Source organism: Rana temporaria, chromosome 2 (assembly GCF_905171775.1).
Source record: "Rana temporaria chromosome 2, aRanTem1.1, whole genome shotgun sequence".
Lineage (NCBI taxonomy): Eukaryota > Metazoa > Chordata > Amphibia > Anura > Ranidae > Rana > Rana temporaria.
In genome coordinates this window covers 234,903,843-234,930,772 of record NC_053490.1, presented here as the reverse complement: position 1 = coordinate 234,930,772, position 26,930 = coordinate 234,903,843, and the positions used below count along the sequence as shown (strand labels likewise).

Below are 26,930 nucleotides of genomic sequence, written 5' to 3'. Positions count from 1 at the left end.
ACCCCTGGGACGTATGACGTAATTTTCGCAGGAAAGCAGTAAGCAACTGAAGAAATGTAAACAAAAAAAAGTTTAAAACTAGTGACTATAATATACCTTACTATCCATTTACTAAGGCTAGCAGCACAAGGATTAAAAGTAGATAATGTTGATTAAGTGAGTACCAATTTTGAGTATTTTGTTTTTATCTGTGAGCACTGTTTGGAGAGCAAATGTTTTCAATATGTTGAAAACGTCCACAATTTCCATGTGATGTACTTACTCATATGACTGGATATACTTCACATGACTGTATATGTTTCACTACTTAGGGAGTCTAACTCTGATATGTGATCAGTATATGTAATAAAAGTAAAAACTTTGATACAGGGTTGTATTATGAACACTGATTATTCATTATAGATTGATCAGCTTTATTTGTTAGCTATTGTTAAAGTCATATGCAACTACATATTCTTGACATACTGAAGTTACACAAGGCACACTTCAGACAGTAAACAGAAACTACATCAGCTACAATGAATAGAGAACATTTATGTTTATGATATTTATATACGCAGTGCAGAGGGTCATTTTGCTTTCCATACTACTGGATGGTTTCTCTATGCCACAAAAGTATCTGCTACAAATAGAGTTGTGCATCCCATCACCCCTTTATCTTGTCTTAGTCATAGCATAGTACAGCTGAAAGAACTGAAGAAAAATAATTTCAACATAACTGCTTGCAAAGGCAAAAATACAACTTGGGAAACATTATTTAGCATAGCATTAGAAAAAACGTATTGTTCTAATGGCAACATTTTTGCTTAGGTTATCAATAGTTTTCATCTTTTACCTATATATACATAAGTTGTGTAATGTACACAGCACACACACATAGCTACTTAGGTGCCTGTTCAACATTTGCATGAACGTATTTAAATACCAAATAAACACTACACTTATCTGACTGTCAAGCAGTGTATACAGCCGTGTAAAACATAAAGGTACATCAAACAAAAGCACAATGAATGTAGAATAAATCCTACATTTTACATATACAGACCACCATAAATAGCTATGTTGCGTATGTCTTACAGACAAAGCATAAATCAAAGCTGTACTTTAACTGCAGGAAGCGCCTTGTGTATGATATGCTGAAACAATACGTGTCTGGCAGGTGGACAAATGATCTACTACTTTACTTCCACACACTATACCCACACATACAGATTCTGAAATATAGCTTTTGTTTAGTCAAGTCTTTTATTCCAGACCATGTAACTACATTATAGACTGATTTGAATGTCTAGGATTTATAAACAAATGTTAAGATTAGATAAATAAAATTTCATACAGATCTTTGATTATTAAAGAAGCTCATTCTGCATAATAAACAGATCACCAGGTACTAAAAAATACCATGTAAATATTTAAAATGATGCACACACTTTGAGGATAGAGATAGGTTAGAGACATACAAACCACAATTTAAATGCAATATTATGAAACATGATATATAAAAATTAAATAAAAAATGAGATCTATAGACTTGTATGCAAATTGCGGCATTAATCCAGTTGAGAATTATTGACCAGATTTGCCCATTTAAGGCATACATTGTAAAGTGGTTGTATAGTGACCACATCTGCCTGTGTGATTTGAATGATCACTTATAATACTATATACAAGATTAGGTAACTTACTTCCAGAACCAAATATAAGTAGCTACAGCATACAGTATTAGGCCATATCAATATAACAGAAATAGGGATAATTTGATATCAGAACTGTATCTGATGTCAGAATATCAGAACTGTACATCTTCCTTTGTCTGTGTTTCTCTCTTTGTGTTCCAATATTCTCCCAAGAACAAAAAACATACTGGTAGCTCATTGGGTTACACTACAAAATGGTACCCTACTCAATGGGTATGATTATAGAAGGGTCACTAGACTTTAAGCAATCTACAGACTTTGTTTCCATAAATGAATTAATAAAATATATGTACAGTGTCTAACAGTACCAAGGCAAAAAAATGTATGTAGAGAACAGACATAAAAGTAACACTTAAAATTGATATCAACTTTGTGTTCACTTATTGGTGGGTAAAGGAAGAAAGAATCAAACCAAGCCACATGGCATCTTTAGTCTATAAGCTAGCTACAACCTGAAAGCCCACATTTCCGTTTAAACGTTCAATGATAAAGCTACTGAACCTAAAAGCACAACTAAAAGGAAAACATTTTTTTTTTTTTTTTGGATAGAGTGAAGATGAATTAGAAAATCTGTTGGGTTTTTATTGATTTGCGTGTCCCCATTATGGAGGTTTACCCTTTCTATGTATCCTGTTAATTATCATTAAAAATTAAAGTAAAAGGAAATCCCAAATTGGGTTGCCCCCGGAAAAGTAACAGAGTGGAAATGTTCTAATAGGGACACTTACTTTGCAGGGATTTCCTTTCACTTCCTGTTGTGGCTATGGGACAGGAAGCAAAAGAAAATCTCCCTAATAGAACACAGATGACAGAAAATAAACTCACCCTCCCTTACTCTATCCAAAAATAAGTAAATAAAAGTTTTGCCCTAACTTCATAATAACTGCCAACCTGAAGACAATCTGTTAGCTATCAACTGAGCATTAAAAAATAGATCTTATCTGATCTAATATTTTGAATGCAAAAAAACACAAACAAAGATAACAGTAACAGTAGTTGATGCTGTCACGTACCTCAGAGGGTGAGCCCGACGTGCAGGAAGTGGCAGCCGTTACTCCTCTGATTCCGGGACCCCTGATAGAGTAGACAGGAGGAACGGAAATGCAGAGTCGCACAAGCGCCTGGAGAGACGCTGATGCAGGGGCTGTTGGTTGCTTCTGCAGGATCTGATGGAGTCTCTGGAAGGCAGGTGCAGCCTGGCAAGTAGCAGACCGGTGGGAAGAGGTCTGGAAGATCAAGCAGCAACAAGTCCCAGAAGACAGTGCAAGTCCCAGAAGCCGGAGAGAAGCTGGACCAGCCGATCAGGCGCAGGAAGGTCAGGATGGTAGAGGGGTCGTCAAGCCGGGTCAGTAACAGGCGGGCGGCAGAGTACCAGGGATGAGGCAGAGGGATGGTCGGAGCAAGCCAAAAGGTCAGGGCAGGCGGAAGACAGGATCAACAGGAACAAGCCGGGTATCAGGATCAGGATTCAAGCAGGGGTAACAGGTACTGGCAGGTTCAGGAGACACTTCAGACCGGACAGCAAGGGGCCAGACTCCCAGGACGCCTTAAGTACCTTGTTTTGGCGCCGAATTGCCGTTTGCACGTGCCCGTGCGCCGTTGCCGCCGGTGCGCGTGCCCGTGCGCGCCGTTGCCGCCGGTGCGCGTGCCCGTGCGCGCCGTTGCCGCGATTGCGCGTGCCCCGCGCGCGCCGATGCGCCGCTAGCGCCATCTGGTGGCTGAGGTATTTCATGACATTGCCCCCCTCCAATGGGCAGCCTCCGGATGCCCAATCGAGACATCTCCAGTGGATGCGAGTCCTTAAATGATTGGATTAGTCTCTCAGCATGTATGTTGTCCTCTGGTTCCCATGAATTCTCCTCGGGCCCATACCCCTTCCATTTAACGAGGAACTGAATTTGGTTGCGTCTCCTCCTGCAATCAAGGATGGATTCTACCTCAAATTCTTCTTCCCCATTGACTAATACCGGTTCTGGGGGACCAGTATCTCGTTCAGGAAAGGGATTGGGAACATCCGGCTTGAGCAAAGCAACATGGAAGACTGGATGAATTCGAAAGGTTTCTGGTAGATCAAGTTCGTAGGCTACCTCATTTATCTTTCTTTTAACAGGGAAGGGGCCCACAAATTTAGGGCCTAGCTTCTTCGTGGGACATGCAAGTCTTAGATTCAGAGTGGACAAATAAACTTTGGTTCCAGGTTCCAGATTGAGTTCTCCTCTTCTTCCCCTGTCAAAGATCTCTTTATTGCGTTCCTGTGTCTTAGTCATTGTCTCCTGCAGGATCCTGTTATTTGTGTTGAAAAAGTTTAGAGTATCCTGGACAGCGGGTACCGTACTCTCCGGAATAGAATTAGACAGGAACAAAGGATGAAACCCGTAGTTGGCATAAAAGGGTGACTGTTTGGTGGCGGAGTGAATAGAATTATTGTAAGCGAATTCCGCTAAGGGCAGCAGGGACACCCAATCTTCTTGAGAGAACGAGGAGAAGCAGCGGAGATACTGCTCAAGAGTTTGATTTGTTCTCTCCGTCTGCCCATTTGACTGTGGGTGGTATGCTGATGAAAAGGAGAGACCGATTTTGAGACTACTGCAGAGTGCCCTCCAGAACCTAGACGTGAACTGCACCCCCCGATCGGACACGATGTCCGCTGGGACGCCGTGGAGCCTAACAATTTCCCTGATGAAAACTTTGGCTGTTTCCGGGGCAGAGGGCGTGCCTTTCAAAGGGACAAAGTGTGCCATCTTTGAGAGCCTGTCCACGACCACAAAGATAGTGGTGAAGCCTTCTGATGGGGGAAGTTCCACAATGAAATCCATGGAGATCATTCTCCATGGTCTCTCTGGCACTGATAACGGTTTAAGGAGTCCCCAGGCTCTAAGCTTGCTTCCCTTGTTGCGAATGCACGTGGTGCAAGACTCCACATAGTCCTTGCAGTCCTTCAGAAGTTGAGGCCACCAAAAGGTGCGTTGCAAAAGTTCCGAGGTTTTTTGTATCCCAAAGTGACCGGCCAACTCATGATCGTGACAAGAGCTCAGAACATCCATTCGTAGACTCTCGGGCACGAAGATCTTGTCCTGATGCCATAGCAAACCGTCCCTGGACTGCAGCTCCGAACCAGATAAAGGGGAAATTCCAGCAGAGGCTTGCCTGATTTGCGGTAATAAGTCCCTTTGTAACAATAGAAAGTTCCCAGATGACAAGATGGTGTCAGGGGGACTGAGAGACCCTGAATCTCCGTACATGCGGGAAAGAGCATCCGGCTTGGTGTTTTTTGACCCTGGCCTGTATGTGATATGAAAAGAGAATCTCGTAAAAAAAAGTGCCCATCTGGCCTGGCGTGGTTTAAGTCTCTTGGCCACCTTCAGGTACTCGAGATTCTTGTGGTCAGTGTAAATTAAAATTGGGTGCGCTGCGCCCTCCAGGAGGTAACGCCACTCCTCCAGAGCGGCCTTTATTGCCAACAACTCTCGGTCCCCGACGTCATAATTTCTTTCTGCTTCAGACAACTTACGGGAGAAGTAAGCAACGGGGTGTAACAGAGCTTTGGGGCCCTGTCTCTGCGAAAGAACTGCCCCAACCGCGGTTTCAGACGCATCCACCTCAAGAATGTATGGCAAACTCGCGTCGGGGTGTCTGAGAATGGATGCCGAAGTGAACAAGTTCTTCAGGGTTTCAAAGGCTGTTTGGGCTTCTGTAGTCCAGCGGAAACGAGCAGTCTGTTTGGTCAAATCCGTTATAGGAGCAATGATGTTGGAGAAAGCTCTGATGAATTTCCTATAAAAATTCGAGAAGCCGACAAATCGCTGAACGCCCTTTCGGTCCGTAGGTGCTGGCCAGTCAAGAATCGCTGAGACCTTCTGGGGGTCCATCTCAACGCCTTTTATGGAAATTATAAGCCCCAGGAACTGTATACTTGAGCGTTCGAACTCGCATTTATCGGGTTTGGCATACAGTCCGTGGGTTCGGAGACGCTCAAGTACATTCCTGACGTGTAGCCGGTGTTTTTCCAGAGAAGGGGAGAAGATCAGGATATCGTCCAGATAAATGATGACAAAGAGGTCCAGGTAGTCTCTAAAAATGTCATTCACGAAGTGTTGGAACGTTGCTGGGGCGTTACAGAGCCCGAAGGGCATGACTAAATATTCGAAGTGCCCGAAACGGGTACGAAAAGCGGTTTTCCACTCATCCCCTTCACGTATGCGGACTAAGTTGTAGGCCCCACGGAGGTCTAGTTTGGTAAAGACAACCGCGGACCCAAGACGTTGAAACAGTTCAGGCACCAAGGGGAGAGGGTACCGGTTCTTAATTGTTATCTTATTAAGTTCCCGATAGTCCACACAAGGGCGAAGGGAATGGTCTTTTTTTTCCACAAAAAAGATGCCTGCTCCCGCGGGTGATGTGGATGGGCGGATGAACCCCTTCCTCAGACTTTCATCGATGTATGTTTTTAAAGTCTCTAGTTCAAGTCCTGTTAAGGGAAAGATCCTTCCGAAGGGAACTTCAGCACCTGGAAGGAGTTCAATGGGGCAATCGTAGGCCCTGTGTGGTGGAAGGGTCTCAGCCCCCTTCTTGCTGAAAACATCCAGGTAGTCGTGGTAAGCTTCTGGAACAGATTGACGGGTCTCGATGTCGAAGTCCATACAAAGTAAAGGCAGAGGAGGAGGTGACACTTGTAAGCAGTGCTGTCGGCAGAACAGAGAACCGAAACTGACCTTGCCCGTGGTCCAGTCAATCTGCGGGTTGTGAATTTGAAGCCATGGTACCCCCAGTATGACAGGAAACAGGGGAGAGTGAATCACATCTAGGCATAGCAATTCATGGTGATTTTCAGCAATGGTGGTGGGTAGAGGCTGGGTTTCTCGGGTGACTGGTCCGGATTTTAGCACCGAGCCATCCGCTAGGTAAACAGAGAGTCCGGTAGTCCTGGGACGAAGAGGGATCCGATGCTTGATGGCGAAAGACTGGTCCAAAAAGCAGCTGCAGGCCCCTGAGTCAATTATAGCGCTGACTTGGATGGACTCTCCTGGAAGCTGGAAGAGAATAGGAATAGCCAGATGAGCGGAGTTACTTGGCAGAACAGGTAGGTGAACGGAAGACATGGACAGACACTTACGAAGTTTGGCAGGACAGGTCCTCACGTAGTGCCCGGCCTCTCCGCAATACAGGCATAAGTTGTTGACCCTGCGGCGTTGTCGTTCTTCGGGCGTCAGGGAAGGACGGAGGAGACCCAACTGCATGGGCTCTGAGGTGTCAGGAACAGATGAGGCTGAAGGAACCGGAGGAACTATACTGGAAACGGGAGGCATCCGTGGCAGCATCCAGACCGGACGAGATGGGGTAGTGGTCCTTTCCGTTCGGCGCTCCCTCAGGCGCCGATCGATCTGGATGGTCAGGTTAATTAATGCCTCCAGGGTCCCTGGAACCCCTACCCGGGCCAGTTCGTCCTTCAGTGGCTCAGAAAGACCAAGGCGGAATTGGTAGCAGAGGGCCGAGTCATTCCAGGTTGTGTCTGAGCTCCATCTGCGAAACTCGGACACATAGTCCTCTGCTGGTCTGCGACCCTGTTGCAGGGCGTGCAAAGCGGCCTCCGCGGAGGCGGCCTGGTGAGGGTCCTCATACAGCAGAGACATGGCTTGGAAAAAGGTAGTAACATTGTCAAGTGATGGATCTTTGTTTTCCAGGAGGCGATGGGCCCAAGCTTGCGGTTCGCCAGACAGCAGTGAGATGGCGAAACCCACTTTAGTGGCTTCTAACGAAAAGGTCCGTGGCTGCAGAGCAAAGTACAGTTCGCAAGCATTGCGGAAGGCCCGGTATCTACTACGTTCACCCGCGAACCTCTCGGGCATAGGGACTTTGGGTTCGGGCGGCAGCATGATCACGGATGGGGAAGCAGATGCCCCAGAAGCCGCTGCAGAGGTGGTGGGAGTAGATAGAGCCTGGACACGATTCTCCAAACGCGTGTAGCCTTCTTGTAAGGTTCGGACGGCCTGGGTCAGTCCCTCAAGATGGCGGCAAAGTTCCTGCATAGGATCCACTCCCTGCGCGGGCTCGGACATGGCTGTCCGGTACTGTCACGTACCTCAGAGGGTGAGCCCGACGTGCAGGAAGTGGCAGCCGTTACTCCTCTGATTCCGGGACCCCTGATAGAGTAGACAGGAGGAACGGAAATGCAGAGTCGCACAAGCGCCTGGAGAGACGCTGATGCAGGGGCTGTTGGTTGCTTCTGCAGGATCTGATGGAGTCTCTGGAAGGCAGGTGCAGCCTGGCAAGTAGCAGACCGGTGGGAAGAGGTCTGGAAGATCAAGCAGCAACAAGTCCCAGAAGACAGTGCAAGTCCCAGAAGCCGGAGAGAAGCTGGACCAGCCGATCAGGCGCAGGAAGGTCAGGATGGTAGAGGGGTCGTCAAGCCGGGTCAGTAACAGGCGGGCGGCAGAGTACCAGGGATGAGGCAGAGGGATGGTCGGAGCAAGCCAAAAGGTCAGGGCAGGCGGAAGACAGGATCAACAGGAACAAGCCGGGTATCAGGATCAGGATTCAAGCAGGGGTAACAGGTACTGGCAGGTTCAGGAGACACTTCAGACCGGACAGCAAGGGGCCAGACTCCCAGGACGCCTTAAGTACCTTGTTTTGGCGCCGAATTGCCGTTTGCACGTGCCCGTGCGCCGTTGCCGCCGGTGCGCGTGCCCGTGCGCGCCGTTGCCGCCGGTGCGCGTGCCCGTGCGCGCCGTTGCCGCGATTGCGCGTGCCCCGCGCGCGCCGATGCGCCGCTAGCGCCATCTGGTGGCTGAGGTATTTCATGACAGATGCTTCAAATAGACTTCCAGAAAAGGTAGAGAGCTAGTCAACAGTAAGTGACTATAAACATGCTTGGGACAAACATAGGCATACTCGACATAAAGGTTAACAATAAAATTAAAATGTAAGCAGAACATATTACAAGAAATTCTTTGCGCTATCACTTTAAATTTGTTCCTGAACTGTGACAACATATTTATTAGTGCAGCTGCTCACATTTATTTAACATGTTCCCACATGTGTAAGCAAACTAGGTATGTTTCAATTGTGGCGCTTGCTATGTGATATGTGAATAAATGAAATAAAATTAAATCTATTCGTGCATAATCACTTGTGGACCACCCACCGTACATTTACTGCAGCAGGGCAGCCGCTCTGTGCCAGGTCATGTACCTAGTAAGTGATCTGACACTGATGGGTCTGGGGCACGATCGCTCCTGGGGGCCCGCTCCTGCTGTGATTCTACACAGCGAGAGCTGATCAGCGGGTACGGCGGACTCAATGTCCACTGGCACCTGCTAATGATTCAGTACAAAGGCAGAAAGGCAGTCTGCTTATGTAAACAAGGCAGGTTGCTGTTCTGCGAGTACAGAAGACATGGATCCTGTGTTTCTGTAAAGCAGGACCACTGATCCTTTCACTAGTAAAAGCACCTCGCCCACTGCACTTAATCAAAGGCAAGACACAGTCAACCCTTTGATTGTTCCTGATGTTAACCCCTTCAAAGTCAGTGTAATTAGTACAGTAACAGTGCCTATTTTTTTAGCACTGATCACTATATTAGTGTCACTGGTCCCGAAAAAGGGTCAGTTAGTGTCTGATTTGTCCACCGGAATATTACAGTCCCGCTATAAGTCGCTGATCGTCACCATTACTAGTAAAAAAACATTGTTTAAATATCCCATAGTTTTATTTTTTTTAATTGTCTGTCTTTTTTTGTTTATAGCAGAAAAAACAAACACAGAGGTGATCAAATACCACCAAAAGAAAGCTTTATTTGTAGGGAAGAAATTACATACATTTTACTTGGGTACAGTGTCACTTATCCGTGCAATTATCAGTTAAATTAACACAGTGCCGTATCTCAAAAAATGGCCTGGTCACAAAGGGAAGTAAATCTTCCTGAGGTCAAGTGGTTAATCAATTCTTCTTATGAATTATTATGTATTTATTATTTATAAGAAGAATTGATTGAGCACAATAGATATAATTTAATTTAATTTCACATATTCATGTATTACATAGCAAGCACCACATTTAAAAAACATACCTGAGTAGAACATAACATTTACCTTCCTTGTACCCTCTCAAAAGTCTTTTTAAATAGAAAACAAAAAAACAAATAATAAAAAGTACATTTCAACCTACCCTGATTTCTTAATGTATAACCAGTAGGCTAATCCAGCAACCAGTGCAGCAAGTAGAAGACCAACAACAATTCCCACGATAAGTTTTGCATGGTCATTATTGTCACCTAGGAATGTGGTTTTCAGGAAAAAAGAAAAAAAAACCTCTTAATTAATTTGCATTCCGTTGCAGTTATTATCAAGGTATGTGTTTCAAAATATACAAAGTGTACAAAGATGAATACAGGACATTAAACAGTGCAGTATAACCACTGCTGGATTCATCCACATAAAACATGAGATACAGGGGTGATTTTAACACAAGCTTTCAAACATTGTGTCATCCATATCAAGTTTTCACAGACACATACTTACTGTTTTTTCCCCACACACCATCAACTATTTAGTATGCACAGAATTACAGTATATACCATGGTAGCAATTACCAAAGCAAATTCTTTCTACCTTCCCAAACAGAAGATTGCTGGTTATATAAGATATCCTATTTTGAGCTAGGAGAAGAAGTTAGGAATTAAAGTGCAGCAGAAAGATAGACCCCTATATAGAACATTTGCTGTGCAAAAGTACGAGGATATTAAGAAAAGAACGCCATTGAAAGAAACCATGGTGACCTTTCAGATGCTACAGTTGATATACCACATATACATCGAAAAAGATTTTCTAAAATATATTTTTTGTTATTCAAAACCATATAAAAGTCCCCTCAAACAAGGAAGGAGCAGGTCTCCAAATGTTTGGGGACCAGCCCCTTCCTTGTTTAAGGGGCCTTTGTAGTGCTTGCTGGATGTTATCACAACACTGCCATTGATCTCCACTTCAAATGCCACCCTTTAATGCAAAGGCAGAATTCATTTTTGTGTAACTTGTGAACTGACACTGATACACAAAGACGTGGTTGATCTCATATGAGGGAAGTCCTTTACCAACAGATCTATCTGAGCATATATAAACCAAATCCAGTAGTTTGGCGCATCACCCTACTTTCTCCCTTTGCGTTTAAACAAGGTTGATTGACTCATACAAACTATAAAAAAAAATACATACACAATGTAAAAACAGTATATAAACTGTATGTGCACTCCACATTTCCACAGATCTGGTTAATATGTAAAATGCTACCCATAAACCACCACTGGAAAAAGCTTCTAACACAATGAATAAGCTCATCTGTATGGATATATATATATATATAAACAGCACTGAATAGGTAGGATACTTTCCTATGTAGAACACTTTGTAACACTGTATCAAATTATAATATTGCTGGATGAATATATAGCCCTTGTTTTTATATATTTTTAAATATTTGTATAATAAAAAGGAAATGTTTGTAAAACCTTTTCTGTATATATGCAGTATATCAATTATAGCACACCAAAAGTCATTTTCATTAGTGTTATATATAATTAGGGATGCAGTGCAGAGACAATCTGCCGGTTTGAAAGCATAACTAACTGAAGGATTTTAGGAAAAGGTATATTAAGAAAAAGGGAACTAGAGGCTGTGAAGAGAAGACCTTACTCTACTACTATACTTACCACTGCTATTAACACCATCATCTGTTTCTGGAAAGCTTACTGAAATGAAAAATTGAGAGGTGAAATTAAAAAACTATTGCTGATAACCTAAGAAAGTCACCTTCACCACCATAATGTGCTTTAATCTGCAACAGTAAAATGACTTCTCCCTTAGTGCAAGTAAAAAGAGAAAATGTTTCACTTTTTCACTCACCTAATATGTAACTGACTCAGTAAAGATTCTTTACAGAATCCTCCTCTATATATGATGACAAGGTTAATACAGACAAAGGAGAACTGCTTAGTATTAAATCCCAGTTCGCAGCCAACTCCAAAGAACTGTTTTAAATCAGACGGATTAGTCAAGATCTTCATACCTAATAATGGATCTTTAACCATAATAATCATGCATGTTCAGAGGCCTATTGGCTCTTTCTGCAGCAATTTAACTCTGACCAAAGCTGCCATACTCATTTTTGCTCCATCCTTCCATCCATACACACCATGCTACACAACATATCAGACTATGGTATAATGGAAAAAATACTTTTTAAAAAGAATCCCAGCTCATACTATATTGATTTATATAGTTTACTATATACTATATTCATTTTAAATACAGTCCTCTATTTATATAATGTAAAGCCTATATTATAATTACCTTAAATCTGAACTATAAGGAGAAATAAGATGAATTACACACCAGGAACTAATTTGTTATTGTTATCTGTAGTCTTAGGACAGACCCTAATTCAGTTTTGTCAGCACTGTGCCATATAAACTGATATATATATAAAATTGCTAGATATAAAAGTCATTTACGCCTTCTAACATACTGAGTAATGGTCTATAAGAAATCCCTGAACAGAAACAAGCTTAAAAGCAGGGAAAATCAGCTAGTATGGTGTGTCTTAGCAAAGCTACTTGCAAACCTCCAGGGCAAATAAAATGCGAGCCAAGAAGGGTGGCTCGGGTGAGGCGAATGATAGCATGAAAACCTGATTCTTGTAGAAACTGGTATCTTTAACTTTATTTTTAAGAGGATAGAATGGGATTGGTTGAATTTCTAGGTAAAGTCCCATTTAAGTGCAAGTGTGGTAACATTTACAGAATGGAAATAAAACATTTACTACAAAGAAATATGAATGAATACATTCATTGACAAAATGACAAACATGAAACAAGGGCAAGAATTACACAGCAAGGCCTTTTCAGTACTTACTAGCAGAGACATTTAATGAATGGACCTCCCGCCCCAATTTGTTTTCAGCACTGCAGATAATAGTGACATTCTCTTCTGGGGAAATTATAATTTTAGCAGAATATTTTCCGTTACTTAACATAGTCTCTTCAGTCTGTAATAAAAGAAATACAGTAAAGTCAATTCTTGCTTTCTCTGCAAATGGTTCACAATATATTAAATACAGTGACAGATAAAGCCTCATAAAAGCTAATGCATGTGTGAATCTTGGTCATTCCATCAGTGCAGCAGCTATAACTTGTGTTACATTCACACTGCAGTTTTCACTTCCCAATAAACATAGAGGATAAGCCAATTAGAGTAATTTAAGGCCATTGCAGTATTTATATGGGACCTATATAAAGAAAACTTGAAAGGGGTCACTTGTGACTCTAACCTTTGTTTTACATTACATTTTTTAATGGAGCAGAAAATTCAACTGACATGCAATTAGCTTAAAAATACTACATTCATAACAGGAGTTTACTTCCTTTCCAATGGGTAGTAAAATACTTAAGACATTCTTTATTGTACACAAAGGCTGTCAGGCCTTCATTTACACATGGGTATATGGCACACTAAAAAGATTTATTCAGTTGCATTAATTCAGATATACAACATATTGAAGAGCTTTATTGTTGCTAAAGTGTAATTTACAATATAAATGATAGCAATAATAATAAAAAAAATTCTATGAATCTGTAATTATTAAAGCAACAGGAATAAAAAATAAAAAATAGGAATCAAATGTAACTTTCCCCTATGTTGCCAAGATAAAAAAAAATGACTATTTAACCAATTAACCATGTATAACTTTAAGACCTATAGGCAGCAAATACATGCATATTTACAATCCAGGAATGGGGCCCATGCACATTGAAAGTCCAACTTTGGCAGCATTAATGCACCCATGCTGCATGTTATTGATAATTTTTATTATAGAGTTAAATATTATTAACAATACCATATTCCTTCCTCTCTCAGAAGCCAGAATGCTCTTCTGCTGTCCAACACTCCTAAATGTGGGACAGTCCTCACTGACCTCCCATACAATACAGGATTGACGATAATGCATTGTATGTGATGAGCTAGTGGGGCTGCCATCCGTCAGATTTGTACACAGAAATGTGTATGGAACTCCAGGACCACAAAGCAACATTATCAACTTCTACATTATGTTTCACAGATGTTAAACAAAAGACATTAAGATGAAATGTAAATGCAAAAGTGTGTATGTATACTATAACAGGTAAAAAAGAAAACACTTACTTTGTTCAAGTATAAATCATTGCCTAATCTGCTGCATTGCACTTCAGGTTTTGGATAGCCATCTACCTCATATAGGATTGTTTTCGACTTTCCATCAGAATTTGTCTTTTTTGAGAGTTTAATCCGTGGTTTTCCTAAAAGGGGCAAATCAAATTATGCATTAACAGTAAAATTCATTGATTGAGGAAATGTATTAGCTATAAATACATATAAAAAATTGCACATATATAGGTGACTATATTGCACCTTGATAAAACACTCAGGGACGGTTCTAAAGCATTTTGCACCCTGGGCAAGACCAGCTACCTGCACCCCACCCCTCCCTTAAAAAATAAAGGCTGCAAATGCAGCCTGTGCAGGGATGACATTACCTCCTTGGCAACATTAGCTCCGTGTGGGGACTGATGGGGAGCTGGGAGGAAGTGATGTTGCGTGCAGCACGCTTGCGTGGCACCTTATTGGCTGGATACCTCTTGTTCACGGATGGCTGATGTTTGCAGGAGAAGACTTTTTCTTCAGCTAACATCATCCAACCCTGCAGCGGTGTGCGGAATGTCGGTGTACTTTGTGGGGAACAGGGCAGCTATCTGAAATTTTAGGGGCCCTTACACAACTTTAGGCCTGCCTTTATATCAGATTTTACCCCTTTTATCAGGGTCCCAAGAGTTAACCATTCCTTAAATCAGGGACCCTAGAGTTGCCCCTTTCATTAGGATCCCAAAGTTGCCCCCCTTACATCAGGGTCCTGAGAGCTTCCATTTACACCAGAGTCCCCAGAGCCCCATTACATCAGGGTCCCTGAAACGACCTTACATCATGGTCCATAAAGCCCTCTTACATTAGGGTCCCTAAAGCCCCCTTCCACCAGGGTCCCTAAAGCAACCTTCCATCAGGGTCCCTAAAGCAACCTTACATCAGAATCCCCAAAACCCCCTTAAATCATAGTCCCTAGAACTCATTCCCTTTCAGTAGGGTACCCAAAGCTGGAGGAAAAAAGCAGTGGGGTAAGGACAGTTGAGAGGTTTAGGAGAATAGCTGGGGTAGTGAAAGGGGAGGAGGGAGTATTGTAAGGATCCCAGCTTACATCAGGATCTATTCCTTCTCACCGCAGCAGTCGGCTACAGGACAGGTGGAAGCTGGAAGGCTGGGGACTGGGGCCAAATAGGTTTGGAGGAGGAACTTTCTCCTCCTCTGAATGCTGCAGCCTGGGGGAGGAGCAAGCATGTGATTGGTTGCTAGCACATGGGCTGTCCTAGCAACTAAATCCTATCACTGAGAACAGTGGGTGGCAGTGGATGCTGTCAGCCGTAATACTATCATGGACAGCTGTGATTGTTGCACAGCCTGCACTGTTGCTGATTGGTGTGGCTGTGGCAGCAGGAACACTGACTGGGTATTTGGACAAGATGCTCTGGGGGGGGGGGGAGATATGGACCCAGCAACAACTGGCCATGGCTGCACTCTAGACAGCTGTTTAGTTCGTCTAGTGGTAGCGCCGGCCCCAAAGACACTGTATTTTAGCAATGACGTTTACCAACCTTCTACAGTAAGGCTTAGTGTCTTTTTTCTTCTCAGACCATCAACTTCCATAAGGCTGGTCTCACATTCATAAACACCTGAATCTCTGTATTGTAGATTTGAGAATGATGGCTGTGCAAGGATTTTTTGGTTCTGTAAAAAAAAAAAAAAAAAAAGTCAGTTTAGCTCTGGTTTACAATATATATTGTTAGGCTTAAAAAAAAAAAAAAAAAAAAAGATAAATGGCAACCAAAATAAAAGAATAGTCAATACACCCTTCCCTTTATGGGCGCTAAAAATAGACAGGGGTTTTAGATTATTTCAGCAAAAAAATTAATGCCTTTAGACCCCGGTTCACACTGGGGTGAATTGCCAGGCGACTTAGCCACATGACAGGTCGTGCTCCATTCTGTACAATGGAACCGCTCTAATAGGAGCAACTCAAGTCAAGTCAAGTAGAAAATGGTTACTGTAGTACTTTGGGGCGACTTTAGAGAGACCTGAATTATATAGAAGTCGTTTTGCAAGCCGCACTGAAGTTGCGCTGTAAAGACTGAAGCAGGGAGGATGTGGTAGACAGAGGTCTAAAGCCCTGTACACACGATCGGTTTGTCCGATGAAAACAGACCGATGGACTGTTTTCATCGGTCAAACTGATCGTGTGTGGGCCCCATCGGTTTGTTTTCCATCGGTGAAAAAAATAGAACATGTTTTACATTTTTCCTATGGCTAAAAAACTGATCGTCTGTGTGGAAGTCTATCGGTCAAAAATCCACCCATGCTCAGAATCAAGTCGACGGATGCTCGGAAGCATTGAACTTCAATTTTCATTTTTCTCAGCACGTCGTAGTGTTTTACGTCACCGCGTTTGGACACGGTCGGATTTTTGACCGATGGTGTGTAGGCAAGACTGATGAAAGTCAGCTTCATCGGATATCCGACTAAAAAATCCATTGTATTAGATTCCATCAGATATCCATTTGTGTGTACAGGGCTTTACTGCAATTTATTGGTTCCTTAACATTTGTATATATTAGTGAAATTCTGTGAGGGGTTTTCCATTCCAGCCATATACTTAATTACAGCAGTTTAACTGTACTTTTATATGAACACTGGCTCTTCTATGAAAATTTCACGTTTCAAAATGCAGACTTTACTGTGGAAAATAGTCTCAACACACTAATATCACTGTGCAAAATTGCTTTAGGAGTGGCAATAGACCTGCACTAATTTGTAAGATGTAATAATCGTTGCCTAATCCAGGAAATAACAGATCTGCAGTCTTGCAGTCCTATATAACAAACACTTATAATGAAAGTGTAGCGGGGGTATAGGAGTACAATTTGCCAGCAAGTGAAGGCTATACCTTTCAAGTAATACAAGTACTCATTTAAATCTTAATAAATGCCATTTTCTGTATTAGCATTACAGTTTTTGAAGTTTACCCACTGGATGGTAGGCAGAATAAGGTTTCTAAGCATTTAAGCTATCTATGCTCAGCTTTCTGCTGAGAAAAAAGTGCACATAATGAATTATAGCAGTTTAACACAAATCGATCTTGCGTAAAGCACTGCTTCCTAAAGTTTGGGGTATGTACCACTAACAGAAATTGCTCTCACTGTAAGTGATTTTTAAAACCAGAATTGCCTTATATGAGAATATGCTAATTTCCAGTTGCAAATAATGGAAGAGGTATGTCAGTTTAATATGCAAACTGAAACTGCTCCCATGGGTATGAGTTTGAGTAGACATTCAGAGATGATGCTGCCCTGATAAAATACACTAGTATAGTTAACTCTAAAGACCTGCAAAAGAGTAGCACACTACGGTACATTTGGGAAACCATGGCTTACAGAAATTTGTTTTCATCAATCTAGCTACACTCTGATACTAAAACATTTTGAGTGGGATGATGACAAAACATTGTGTTATGTTTTTTGTCAAAGGACTGTGCACAGTTTAAAAAATAAATAAATAACAGAATGAAAACCAAGCTTACCTTCATCCACGTGACTGAAACATTTTTACTAGCAGAAGGAATGCATGAAACAGAAAGACTGTCTCCAACTTGCTTAGTTATTTCTCCACTGGGTGTAAGTGACAAATCCAAATCTGATACATGGGGGGAAAAAACAGCAAAAATGAATAAAAAAATGAAATGTATGATTAAAAAGTAAAAAAAGAAATAAAAGAAATAAGCAAATTTGCACTTAATTAAAATAACCAGGTTTTATTTTCTACAACAAATCACAAACAGTAAAAAGATCCAAAAGCAAAGAATGACAACAACTTTGAAGACCTACATCATACATTTTTTATACAAGGAACTAGATTCTGAAATTCTACTGCTAGCGGAGCGATCTTTTATGTGAGCTTGTTATATGGGTATCTAAGAAAAGCACACTGTCATTCTGAGGTGTGTTATGTCTTGGCTGACTGTCATGTTTATTAATGGAATGAATTTAGAAACGGTCATGGGAGTGGAATTACCCTGCCCTACATCTATATTCTTTGTAATTGATGTGCTTGCCATAAAAGGCTAGGTATATAAAAGGGCTGTCCGGTCTAATGCTCAGAGTTTCAGGTCACTGCCTTTCTTTGTGTCAATCACAAAAAGACAGACTACATTTTATACTGCATACATCTTCTAGTTGCCAAAGCTTTCTCATTCCTTCCTTGTAACTCTTACTTTAGCTGCCTAGCAAATACAAGTCTGCTTTTTTCAGTTATTTAACCCAACTAATTAAGGCATTTTATATTTTCCTAAATCACAAGAACGGTGCTCAAAGTATTCAACAAGCGATACTAGGTACAAGGTATGCTGCACTCACCACTGGACTTAGAGTAATAGTAAAAATAATTGTGCAGTACCCAAAAACAACCAGACTTTTTGTAAAATCAGATCAAAATATCATTCCCCGTAGACTGGAAATCATAAGAGCATATTTTATAACACAAATAAATTGTTTTCTAAAATAATTTTCCAAGTGATTTTGCGTTTCTGTCTTTTTTAAGTATGCAGCACAAAAAAAAAATCTAAGCCGCGCAAGTATTCCCAACTGCTACAATCATAATAGCATCTTCAGTACACAATGCCTTATATTCTAGATTACAGCCTACAAGATGTCTAACAGATAGGGAATAACTTGCTTATACAAGCTGAAGATGGCATCAGTTATGGAGCATTAAATAATCTTTCATGTTCTAAAAGAGCAAAGCCTCAAGTGTCTAGACATTTAGCCCATGTTTTTTTTCAAAAATTGAAAGAGCTTTTACATTCATATGTTGCTTAACTTTCCAAGCACAAATAAAGAATCTCAGCATTATATCAGCTGAATGAAGTAAACTGTATCCACATTTGTGCAGATTTTTTTTTAACCAAGAAGCAACCTATAACTAAAATGTCTTACAAAATAATTTCTTCTGTATGTCTCCATAACAGATTGTAGGATTTAGCAGGACTGAATTAAATATGTTTTTTGTTCTTTCAAAATCTATATTGTATTGAAGTCATCTGTTCCAATATGATATCTCATCACGATTTAGAAAGTTAAAGCCTTTGTGACGTTATGTACTAATATAATTTGAAATTGGGAAAAAGACCTAAGCATAACTTTTATAAAACCTGGATGAAATTTCCCTACTGTTAACATGAATCATCTTCCCATTTTTTTTTACCAACAGAGGATGCTTGACTAGAAATGGAGTTAAAAAAGTACCTATAGGTCTGACTCTGTTGATTGCTCCATGAACATATATGCTTGGCTTAGCCGAGCATACACATTTATGTCTGTATGTATGGGAGAAAAGCATGAAAGGGGAGAAACATTTTTTTAATTACTGTATCTCCCTGGAAAACAATTGCTCCACAACTGTGAGGCCTCGTACACACGACCGAGGATCTCGACGGGCGAAACACATCGTTTTTTTCGTCGAGTTCCTTGTTAGGCTGTCGAGGAACTCGACAAGCCAATTTTCTCCATTCCCGTCGAGGAAAAAGAGTACATGCTCTCTTTTTGGCTCGTCGAGCTCCTCGACAGTTTCCTCGTCGAAAAATGTACACAGGAACGGTTTCCTCGGCAAAAAAAAACAAACAAAAAACAGCAGGTTTTTGCCGAGAAACTCGGTCGTGTGTACGAGGCCTTAGACATGAGATGGTTGACTGATCGAGTGCAGTCTTTGGAAACACATTTCAATCTTTGTCAACCACATCAAGTGAGGTTCAAATGTCTATGTGTTACAATATGATAACAATGGCATGCCATCAGCCAAGACTATTTTGGGAACAAGATTAGGATGGGTTAGAAAGCCTTGTCCATTCATTATTTTCTCACTTATAAGCTGACATCGCATGTGTAATACAACAGTGGTCATCAACCATGTCCTCAGGGCCCACTAACAGGTCAGGTATTATGTATTACCTTGGGGAGATGCAGACTAGAATACTGCAATCACTGAGCAGCAAATTATATCACCTGTGATGTATTTCAGTTATCTTGCAAACCTGGCCTGTTAGTAGGCCCTGAGGACAGAGTTGATGACCACTGTAATACAACATGTGTTGTTGCATCTCGCCATAGGACACAGTCATCCAATAAATCCATTATTTTTTTATGGACTAATCCATAAACAGACGCCAGAAACCCTCTACTCTCTATTGACTTTTTATCTGATAATAACCCTATTTGTATTTTTAGCTTTAATGGCAGTGGAGTAAATAAGAGGCAATTTTTTAACCGTTTGGGCTGTATCTGTAGCTTGGCTTTAAGGCAGGGGTCTTCAAACTACGGCCCTCCAGTTGTTCAGGAACTACAATTCCCATCATGCCCAGTCATGTCTGTGAATGCCAGTGTGTTACAATGCCTCATGGGATGTGTAGTTCTACAACAGCTGGAGGGCCGTAGTTTGAGGATCCCTGCTTTAAGGACTCTCAGATTAAATTCATATCAATGAAAGTTGCATGGGCTTACTATGGATTAATCTGCTCTGTAAGTTGTAAATATGTAGCTGGGCACATAGGCTGCATCTAGGCTGAAGATGGGCACATAGGCTGCAAAATTTTAAAACAAGTTTTTTTTCCTGAAACTTCCCTCTGAAATTGGGGTGCGTGTTATACGCCAGTGCGCGGTATACGCCGATAAATACGGTACTATATAACATTTTTGTCAAATTCACCACCTAGTTTGTCTATGCTGATGGTGTATCAGAAAGAGCAACAGGTCTTATAGGGGGAAACCAAAAACCTCCCAGAATGTAAAAACAGACACATTCCTAGGCTCTTATTTTATATTTTATTTTTTGCACATTCACAAGCTTTTATTTATGAGACCAACATAAAGAAAAGATAACAAATACATAAACATATTTTATGTTCATATACTGTATTGTAATTTTATAATATCTACATTTGCTTTGTAAAATTGCCTTTACATAAGCTTTAAAAAGGCAGTTCATCTATTGAAACCTTTTCATTTTTACCAGTTCCAGTATTTTATCCAAACTACAGAGAAATACTTGAGGAAGAAAAAACACTCCAATCTTTAATCAATGATCATATAGGACAGTTTTGTGGAAAACCAGTAGGGATATCAGGACCTGTGTTAACTTGCCATCCTGGACTTTTAACAGTGAAATTACTGTCCTAATTAATGCTTTGCTTGGTTTCTTGTTCGACCATTCATCCCAAACCTAATCATTCCAATTTTAGGAGCTCCACTGGTTAGGTTTCCTTTTTTTTTTTTTTATTACTGGCCTGCACATCTTCCACAGACTTTATGAGGATATTCCACTCTGCTAGATTTCCAAGTCAACTTTTTATTTTACAAAATAGAAAAGAAGTGGAAGCACCCACAACTTCAGGTTGGGAATGGAGTCAGGAATTCCCAAGGAATGTAAAATGGCAGCATTTGGCTCAACCCACCAGAGACTGCCGATGACTCATGCCGCATACACACGATCGTTTTTCGTCATGAAAAAAAACAACGTTTTTAAAAACGTAATTTAAAATGATTGTGTGTGGGCTTCTAAAATGTCGTTTTTCGTGTTAAAAATGATCGTGTGGGCTAAAACGATGTTTTAAACCCGCGCATGCCCAGAAGCGAGTTATGAGACGGGAGCGCTCGTTCTGGTAAAACTACCATTCATAATGAAGTAAGCACATTCATCACGCTGTAACAGACAAAAAAGCGTGAATCGTCTTTTACCAACAAGGAATCAGCTAAAGGCAGCCCAAAGGCGAATAGAACTCCCCCTTCAGAGTGCTGTCGTACATGTTGTACGTCACCACGCTTTGTTCATCATTTTTCAAAAAATTATGGTGTGTGGGCAACATCGTTTTTAATGATGAAGTTGGAAAAACTTTGTTTTTTGGACATGCTGAAAAACAACATTTTTTTTTTCATGACGAAAAACGACCATGTGTACGCGGCATTATACGTGATGTCAAGATGGACTAACTCTTGAAATTAATATGGTACAAATAAAGTGTAGCCTGGCCCTTAATAATACAATCAATACAGTGAGCAAAACATGTTATGTTAAAGTTTTAAGTAAAAGCCCTGCCCTTATTAACTATTAGAAATACGACAAAGTTATATACTGTAAATATTAAAGCATTACAAATTAAACAAAGATTTTTTTCACAAAACATCAAAACTAATTAGCATCTGAGATATTTTAATTTCAAGCACAAATAACATTTATATTAATAAAGAAATACATTAACATACACAGGAAAATATAGCCATTAATAAGCCATATTTTCATTAAAATGAATGTTGTATCTGTATGTAAATAAATATAATGATAAAAAGGAAAAATTCATAACATGTGCCTGCTTAATAACATAAAGCTGACCTCAGTATTAAATTACTTTAGAAATAATAATTAAAAAATTCCAATCTGTATTTCAATTACCTAGAAGCCAAACAGTTAAACTTTAAGCAAATGACAAAACCAATTTAAGGTTTGAATGAAATAGAAGTTTACTTACAATGTACTGTTACCATTGTTGAAGCAATCATGATTTTATTTAACAAAGAACATTTATAATCTCCTGTTGCATTTCTCTTTATGTCAGTTATATGGTAGGCACTTGAACTACGTATTCCCTCTTCTTGACCCTAGGAAAAAAAACATGAAAGTCATTACTTATATGTAAATTAGATCAAGAAAATAATTAATTAGTCTAAAAGGGAAAAAAATTATTTAACATAGACGTAAGCTCAAAACTTGAAGATTTATCTTTTAGGGAACATCTAGAAATATTAAATGTGACCAAGTAGTTTCCTGACAAAATCCTCCTAAGAAAATTCCTTCAGCCCTGTAGCTGTACAGTATATCAGCAGTGTGAGGCACTGCTGCACCTCATTATTAGTCTTTTGGTATTTGGTAATATCATTACAGTGTTGCTCATTGTTTTACTTGTTATAGAAGAAACTATTGCCTGGTATTCGTTCCTTTTTATTCAAACCAGTGGGCTGTGTTCTGACAGGGGGACCGAGGGTGAGACCAATTTGCCACTGGCTGCAAACGCTGATCAGATTCCGATTGGCTGATGGTTTTCCAGAGCATGCTCGTTCGACAGAAGCCTGTTGTGTGATCGGCTTCTGTCAGACAAGGGGCTGTACACATGGGCCGAATGTCGGACAGTTTCTACTATGCTGGCTAATTTCGGCTGATATTCAGCTTTAGTCCCAGAGCCTGCAGTGCAACAATTTCCTTTCTAATTTTGGCTGATATTCAGTTTTAGTCCCAGAGCCTGCAGTGCAACAATTTCCTTTCTAATTTTGGCTGATATTCAGTTTTAGACCCAGAGCCTGCAGTGCAACAATTTCCTTTCTAATTTCAGCTGATATTCAGTTTTAGACCCAGAGCCTGCAGTGCAACAATTTATTTTCTAATTTCAGCTGATATTCAGTTTCGTCCCAGAGCCTGCAGTGGAACAATTTCCTTTCTAATTTTGGCTGATATTAGGCTTTAGTCCCAGAGCCTGCAGTGCAACAATTTATTTTCTAATTTCTGTTGATATTCGGCTTTAGTCCCAGAGCCTGCAGTGCAACAATTTCCTTTCTAATTTCGGCTGATATTCAGTTTCGTCCCAGAGCCTGCAGTGGAACAATTTCCTTTCTAATTTCGGCTGATATTCAGTTTCGTCCCAGAGCCTGCAGTGCAACAATTTAGTTTCTAATTTTGCCTGATATTTGGCTTTAGTCCCAGAGCCTGCAGTGCAACAATTTCCTTTCTAATTTCGGCTGATATTAGGCTTTAGTCCCAGAGCCTGCAGTGCAACAATTTCCTTTCTAATTTCAGCTGATATTCGGTTCAGTCCCAGAGCCTGCAGTGCAACAATTTATTTTCTAATTTCAGCTGATATTCGGCTTTAGTCCCAGAGCCTGCAGTGCAACAATTTCCTTTATAATTTCAGCTGATATTCGGCTTTAGTCCCAGACCCTGCAGTGCAACAATATCCTTTATAATTTCAGCTGATATTCAGTTTAGTCCAAGAGCCTGCAGTGCAACAATTTCCTTTCTAATTTCGGCTGATATACAGCTTTAGTCCAAGAGCCTGCAGTGCAACAATTTCCTTTCTTCTTTTACATTCTTTCTGTGCATTTGCGATTCCTGCACCTTCTCTGCTGCTTTTTGAACATACCTCCTCCGGTCACGAAGGGGACCACTCTGACATGAAGAAGCAAACCTCTTACTCTCTTCTTGTCTGGTCCCTCTTCGCTGCTCCTGGCCCCTCCCTCCTGTTCAGTGCCCCCACATCAAGCAGCCTGCTATGGGGGCACCCGAAACTGAGTCACAGCTCCCTGTGTCTATTCAGACATTGAGCCCTGACCTGGCCCCACCTACTCTTGTCCCTGATTGGCTAGCTGATTTTGATTGACAGCAGCAGGAGCCAATGATGCAGCTGCTTTATCTCAGCTAATCAGGAGGGAGACTCTTGGACAGCCAAGACACTCGTGGACGTCACTGGACAGAGAGGGATCTCAGGTAAGTGTTAGGGGGGCTGGTGCACACAGAAGGCTTTTTATTTTGATACATAGAATGCATTAAGATAAACAACCTTCTGCAGTTACAATTCTTTTAAACCTAAAACCAAAATGTATAATACAGTTTTGTCGCTTACCAATCATAAGATTTGGTGGCTGCATTTTTTTTTCCCACATAACATTAATTGCAATAAGCAGGGCATTTTGGGAGCGCTATTTACAGTGCTACCAACCCGCCCCAAAGATGCTGCTTGCAGGACCTTTCGGAACATCCTGCAAGCGCACCGCCTCAGTGTGAAGACACGCTGCAATGAATGGAGGGCAGTTTCAGGCGCTTTTCAGAGGCTATTTCTAGCGCTAAAGTACCTTAAAACCCGCCTCAGTCTGAAAGGGGTCTAAGAGCACCTCCACTCACAATGAATGAGCAGAAGAGGCACCATTGGACAACAGCATTGTCAGTCTGGGGGAGAGGGGAATGTTAGATGTACTACCAGATTTAAATACACTAACAAATTGAAGCTAAACTTCAGCTTGTTGTCAACTGAGGGAGTCCAGGCTCAGTATTGTTTTTTTTTTTATTATTATTATTTTGGGGCAAGAAAGAGGTCCTTTTTCTTTATTAACTTTAAGGCCTTGTGCACACTGATAATTTTTGGAAGTTTTTACAGCTGCTGTTTTTGAGTCAGACGTTTTTTTCTACAGTCAATAAACTTTCCAGCATAAGCTGTTATCAACTGTTTTTTGGCTGGGGTGTATTTTGGCTGTAAAAACACCAAAACTAGTGGGTTCTGTGAGGAGTTTTTCAGCTGCCAATAAATGCAGAAAAACGCTCAAAAACCCAGCTCACCAGCATTTAATGCTTTTGATCCCATCGATTAAAAAAAAAAGCTTAAAAACTGTAACACTAAAAAACTATTTTGCAAAAATGCTGAAAAACTGCAAAGCTACTGCCATTTTTATAAAGTTATTATAACATCCAGTGTGTATAAGGCCTAAAGATTAATGCGATTAGTTAAATATAACATGTGCCCTGCCACGTGACATATATTTTATTAATAGACCTGCTACAATGGTTGAAGTCGAACAAAAGCATTTTTTCTCTATTGAGAACATTTTTATTCATTCTCTCTTCATATGACTAGTATCACCAAGGCAGGAAACCCCAGAAGAGGACGCAAAGCTACAAAACCAGCGGTTGGAATCTTCCATTTTGGCCACAAATAAAACGCTTTGTTTGGAATCCTGTCTTAGATAAATATTTGTGCAAACCTAGGCAAAAAATGTTCAATTGAATTGAATGAATAAATCTGGGAATTGTGGCAAGTCACCTACATCGCCAAATCTGAATTTGCATCCATAACTGGTTACATTCCAGAAAGTATAGATAACAATTGGTGGATCACACCCTCTGAAGTCTTCTCCAAGATACATGACAGCAAGTTTATCGAATACTTGAGCCTTGAACCCAGGTGATACAAAGCAAATTTGGTTCAGGTCATGAAATTTAAGCTATTCAGCACAGTTATGTAAAGTAGTGTGGAAATATGACAATACAGGGGTTGATTTACTAAAGGCAAATAGACTATGCACTTTGCAACGTGCAGTTGCACTCTCACATTGCACTCAAGAGATTAGTAAATCATGTAAAGCTTCACTTTGCAAAGAATACCCAATCACGAGCAAGGGAAATAAAAAAACAGCATTTTTGCCTGCACATGTTTGGAAAATGAAAGTCAGCAGAGTTTCTACTCATTTACTAAGCTCTGGAGCAACTGCACTTGCAGAGTGCAACTACACTTTGCAAAGTGCATAATCTAAATCAACCTCATAGTCTCAATGCGCTTTGTAGCATTAGAACAAATATATGCACCTGCTCTATAGGACTTGGCATAAGAGGGCTGCTTTTACATAGTGACTAGCCTCTGCATTGAATGCTTGGATACATGCAAGGATAGAAAACAGTAACGCAAATTCACTTTTGTTGCTACTTTTGCTTCTTCATTTTTTATAAACAGGCTTTTTAGTCCTACAGTGTAAGTAAAGCAGGGTGAAGAAGGTTTGGACCTCCTTTCAAAGTTGTTATTGCTGTCTGTGTCCCTGTTGGGTTTTTATTGCTGTCAGTGAACATTGTCATTGAAACAGAAAGTATTGGGAAATTTTAAATTTTAGAATGGTCACCAGAGCAAGAGGCGAGGGAAAATCTTCCAAATGGGACACCTGTTCCTAAGACAACTCTCTAAAATGGGAATTCCGTTCACTTTGGAGAGGTTTCCTCTCATTTATTCTTCTTGCTTCTCCAAGACAGGAAGTGAAGGGAATCTCCTTAGCGGAACAAAACTAGCAAAAAATAAAAAATCAACCTGCCATTTGTTGTAACCCTTTTTAACTATTTCTAAAAATATTAATAAAACAGTAAAAAAGAAATACCATAGTAATTGAGACTTTATGCAATAATTGCTAGATGACTGAGTTGGACTACAGTTTCAACTTTATGTAAGTTTTAGGAGGAAACCTCCCCCCCCCCCCCCGAT

At 40.8% G+C, this 26,930-nt stretch overlaps 1 protein-coding gene across 4 annotated transcripts in view; it reads right to left on the bottom strand.

Annotated features, from left to right (window-relative positions):
• The window catches only part of ALCAM (activated leukocyte cell adhesion molecule), a 165,167-nt gene that overhangs the window by 32,943 nt on the left and 105,294 nt on the right, over window positions 1-26,930 (bottom strand). For 2 of the 4 annotated variants that reach the window (XM_040336626.1, XM_040336629.1), the window contains exons 8-14: window positions 22,395-22,524; window positions 17,403-17,515; window positions 15,424-15,556; window positions 13,886-14,019; window positions 12,599-12,731; window positions 11,398-11,436; window positions 9,861-9,966 (exon numbers count right to left, since the gene is read on the bottom strand). In XM_040336626.1, the coding sequence (XP_040192560.1) occupies window positions 9,861-9,966; window positions 11,398-11,436; window positions 12,599-12,731; window positions 13,886-14,019; window positions 15,424-15,556; window positions 17,403-17,515; window positions 22,395-22,524 (788 nt within the window). The remainder of the gene's footprint in view (window positions 1-9,860; window positions 9,967-11,397; window positions 11,437-12,598; window positions 12,732-13,885; window positions 14,020-15,423; window positions 15,557-17,402; window positions 17,516-22,394; window positions 22,525-26,930) is intronic. The other 2 variants (XM_040336627.1, XM_040336630.1) reach the window with 1 other exon arrangement.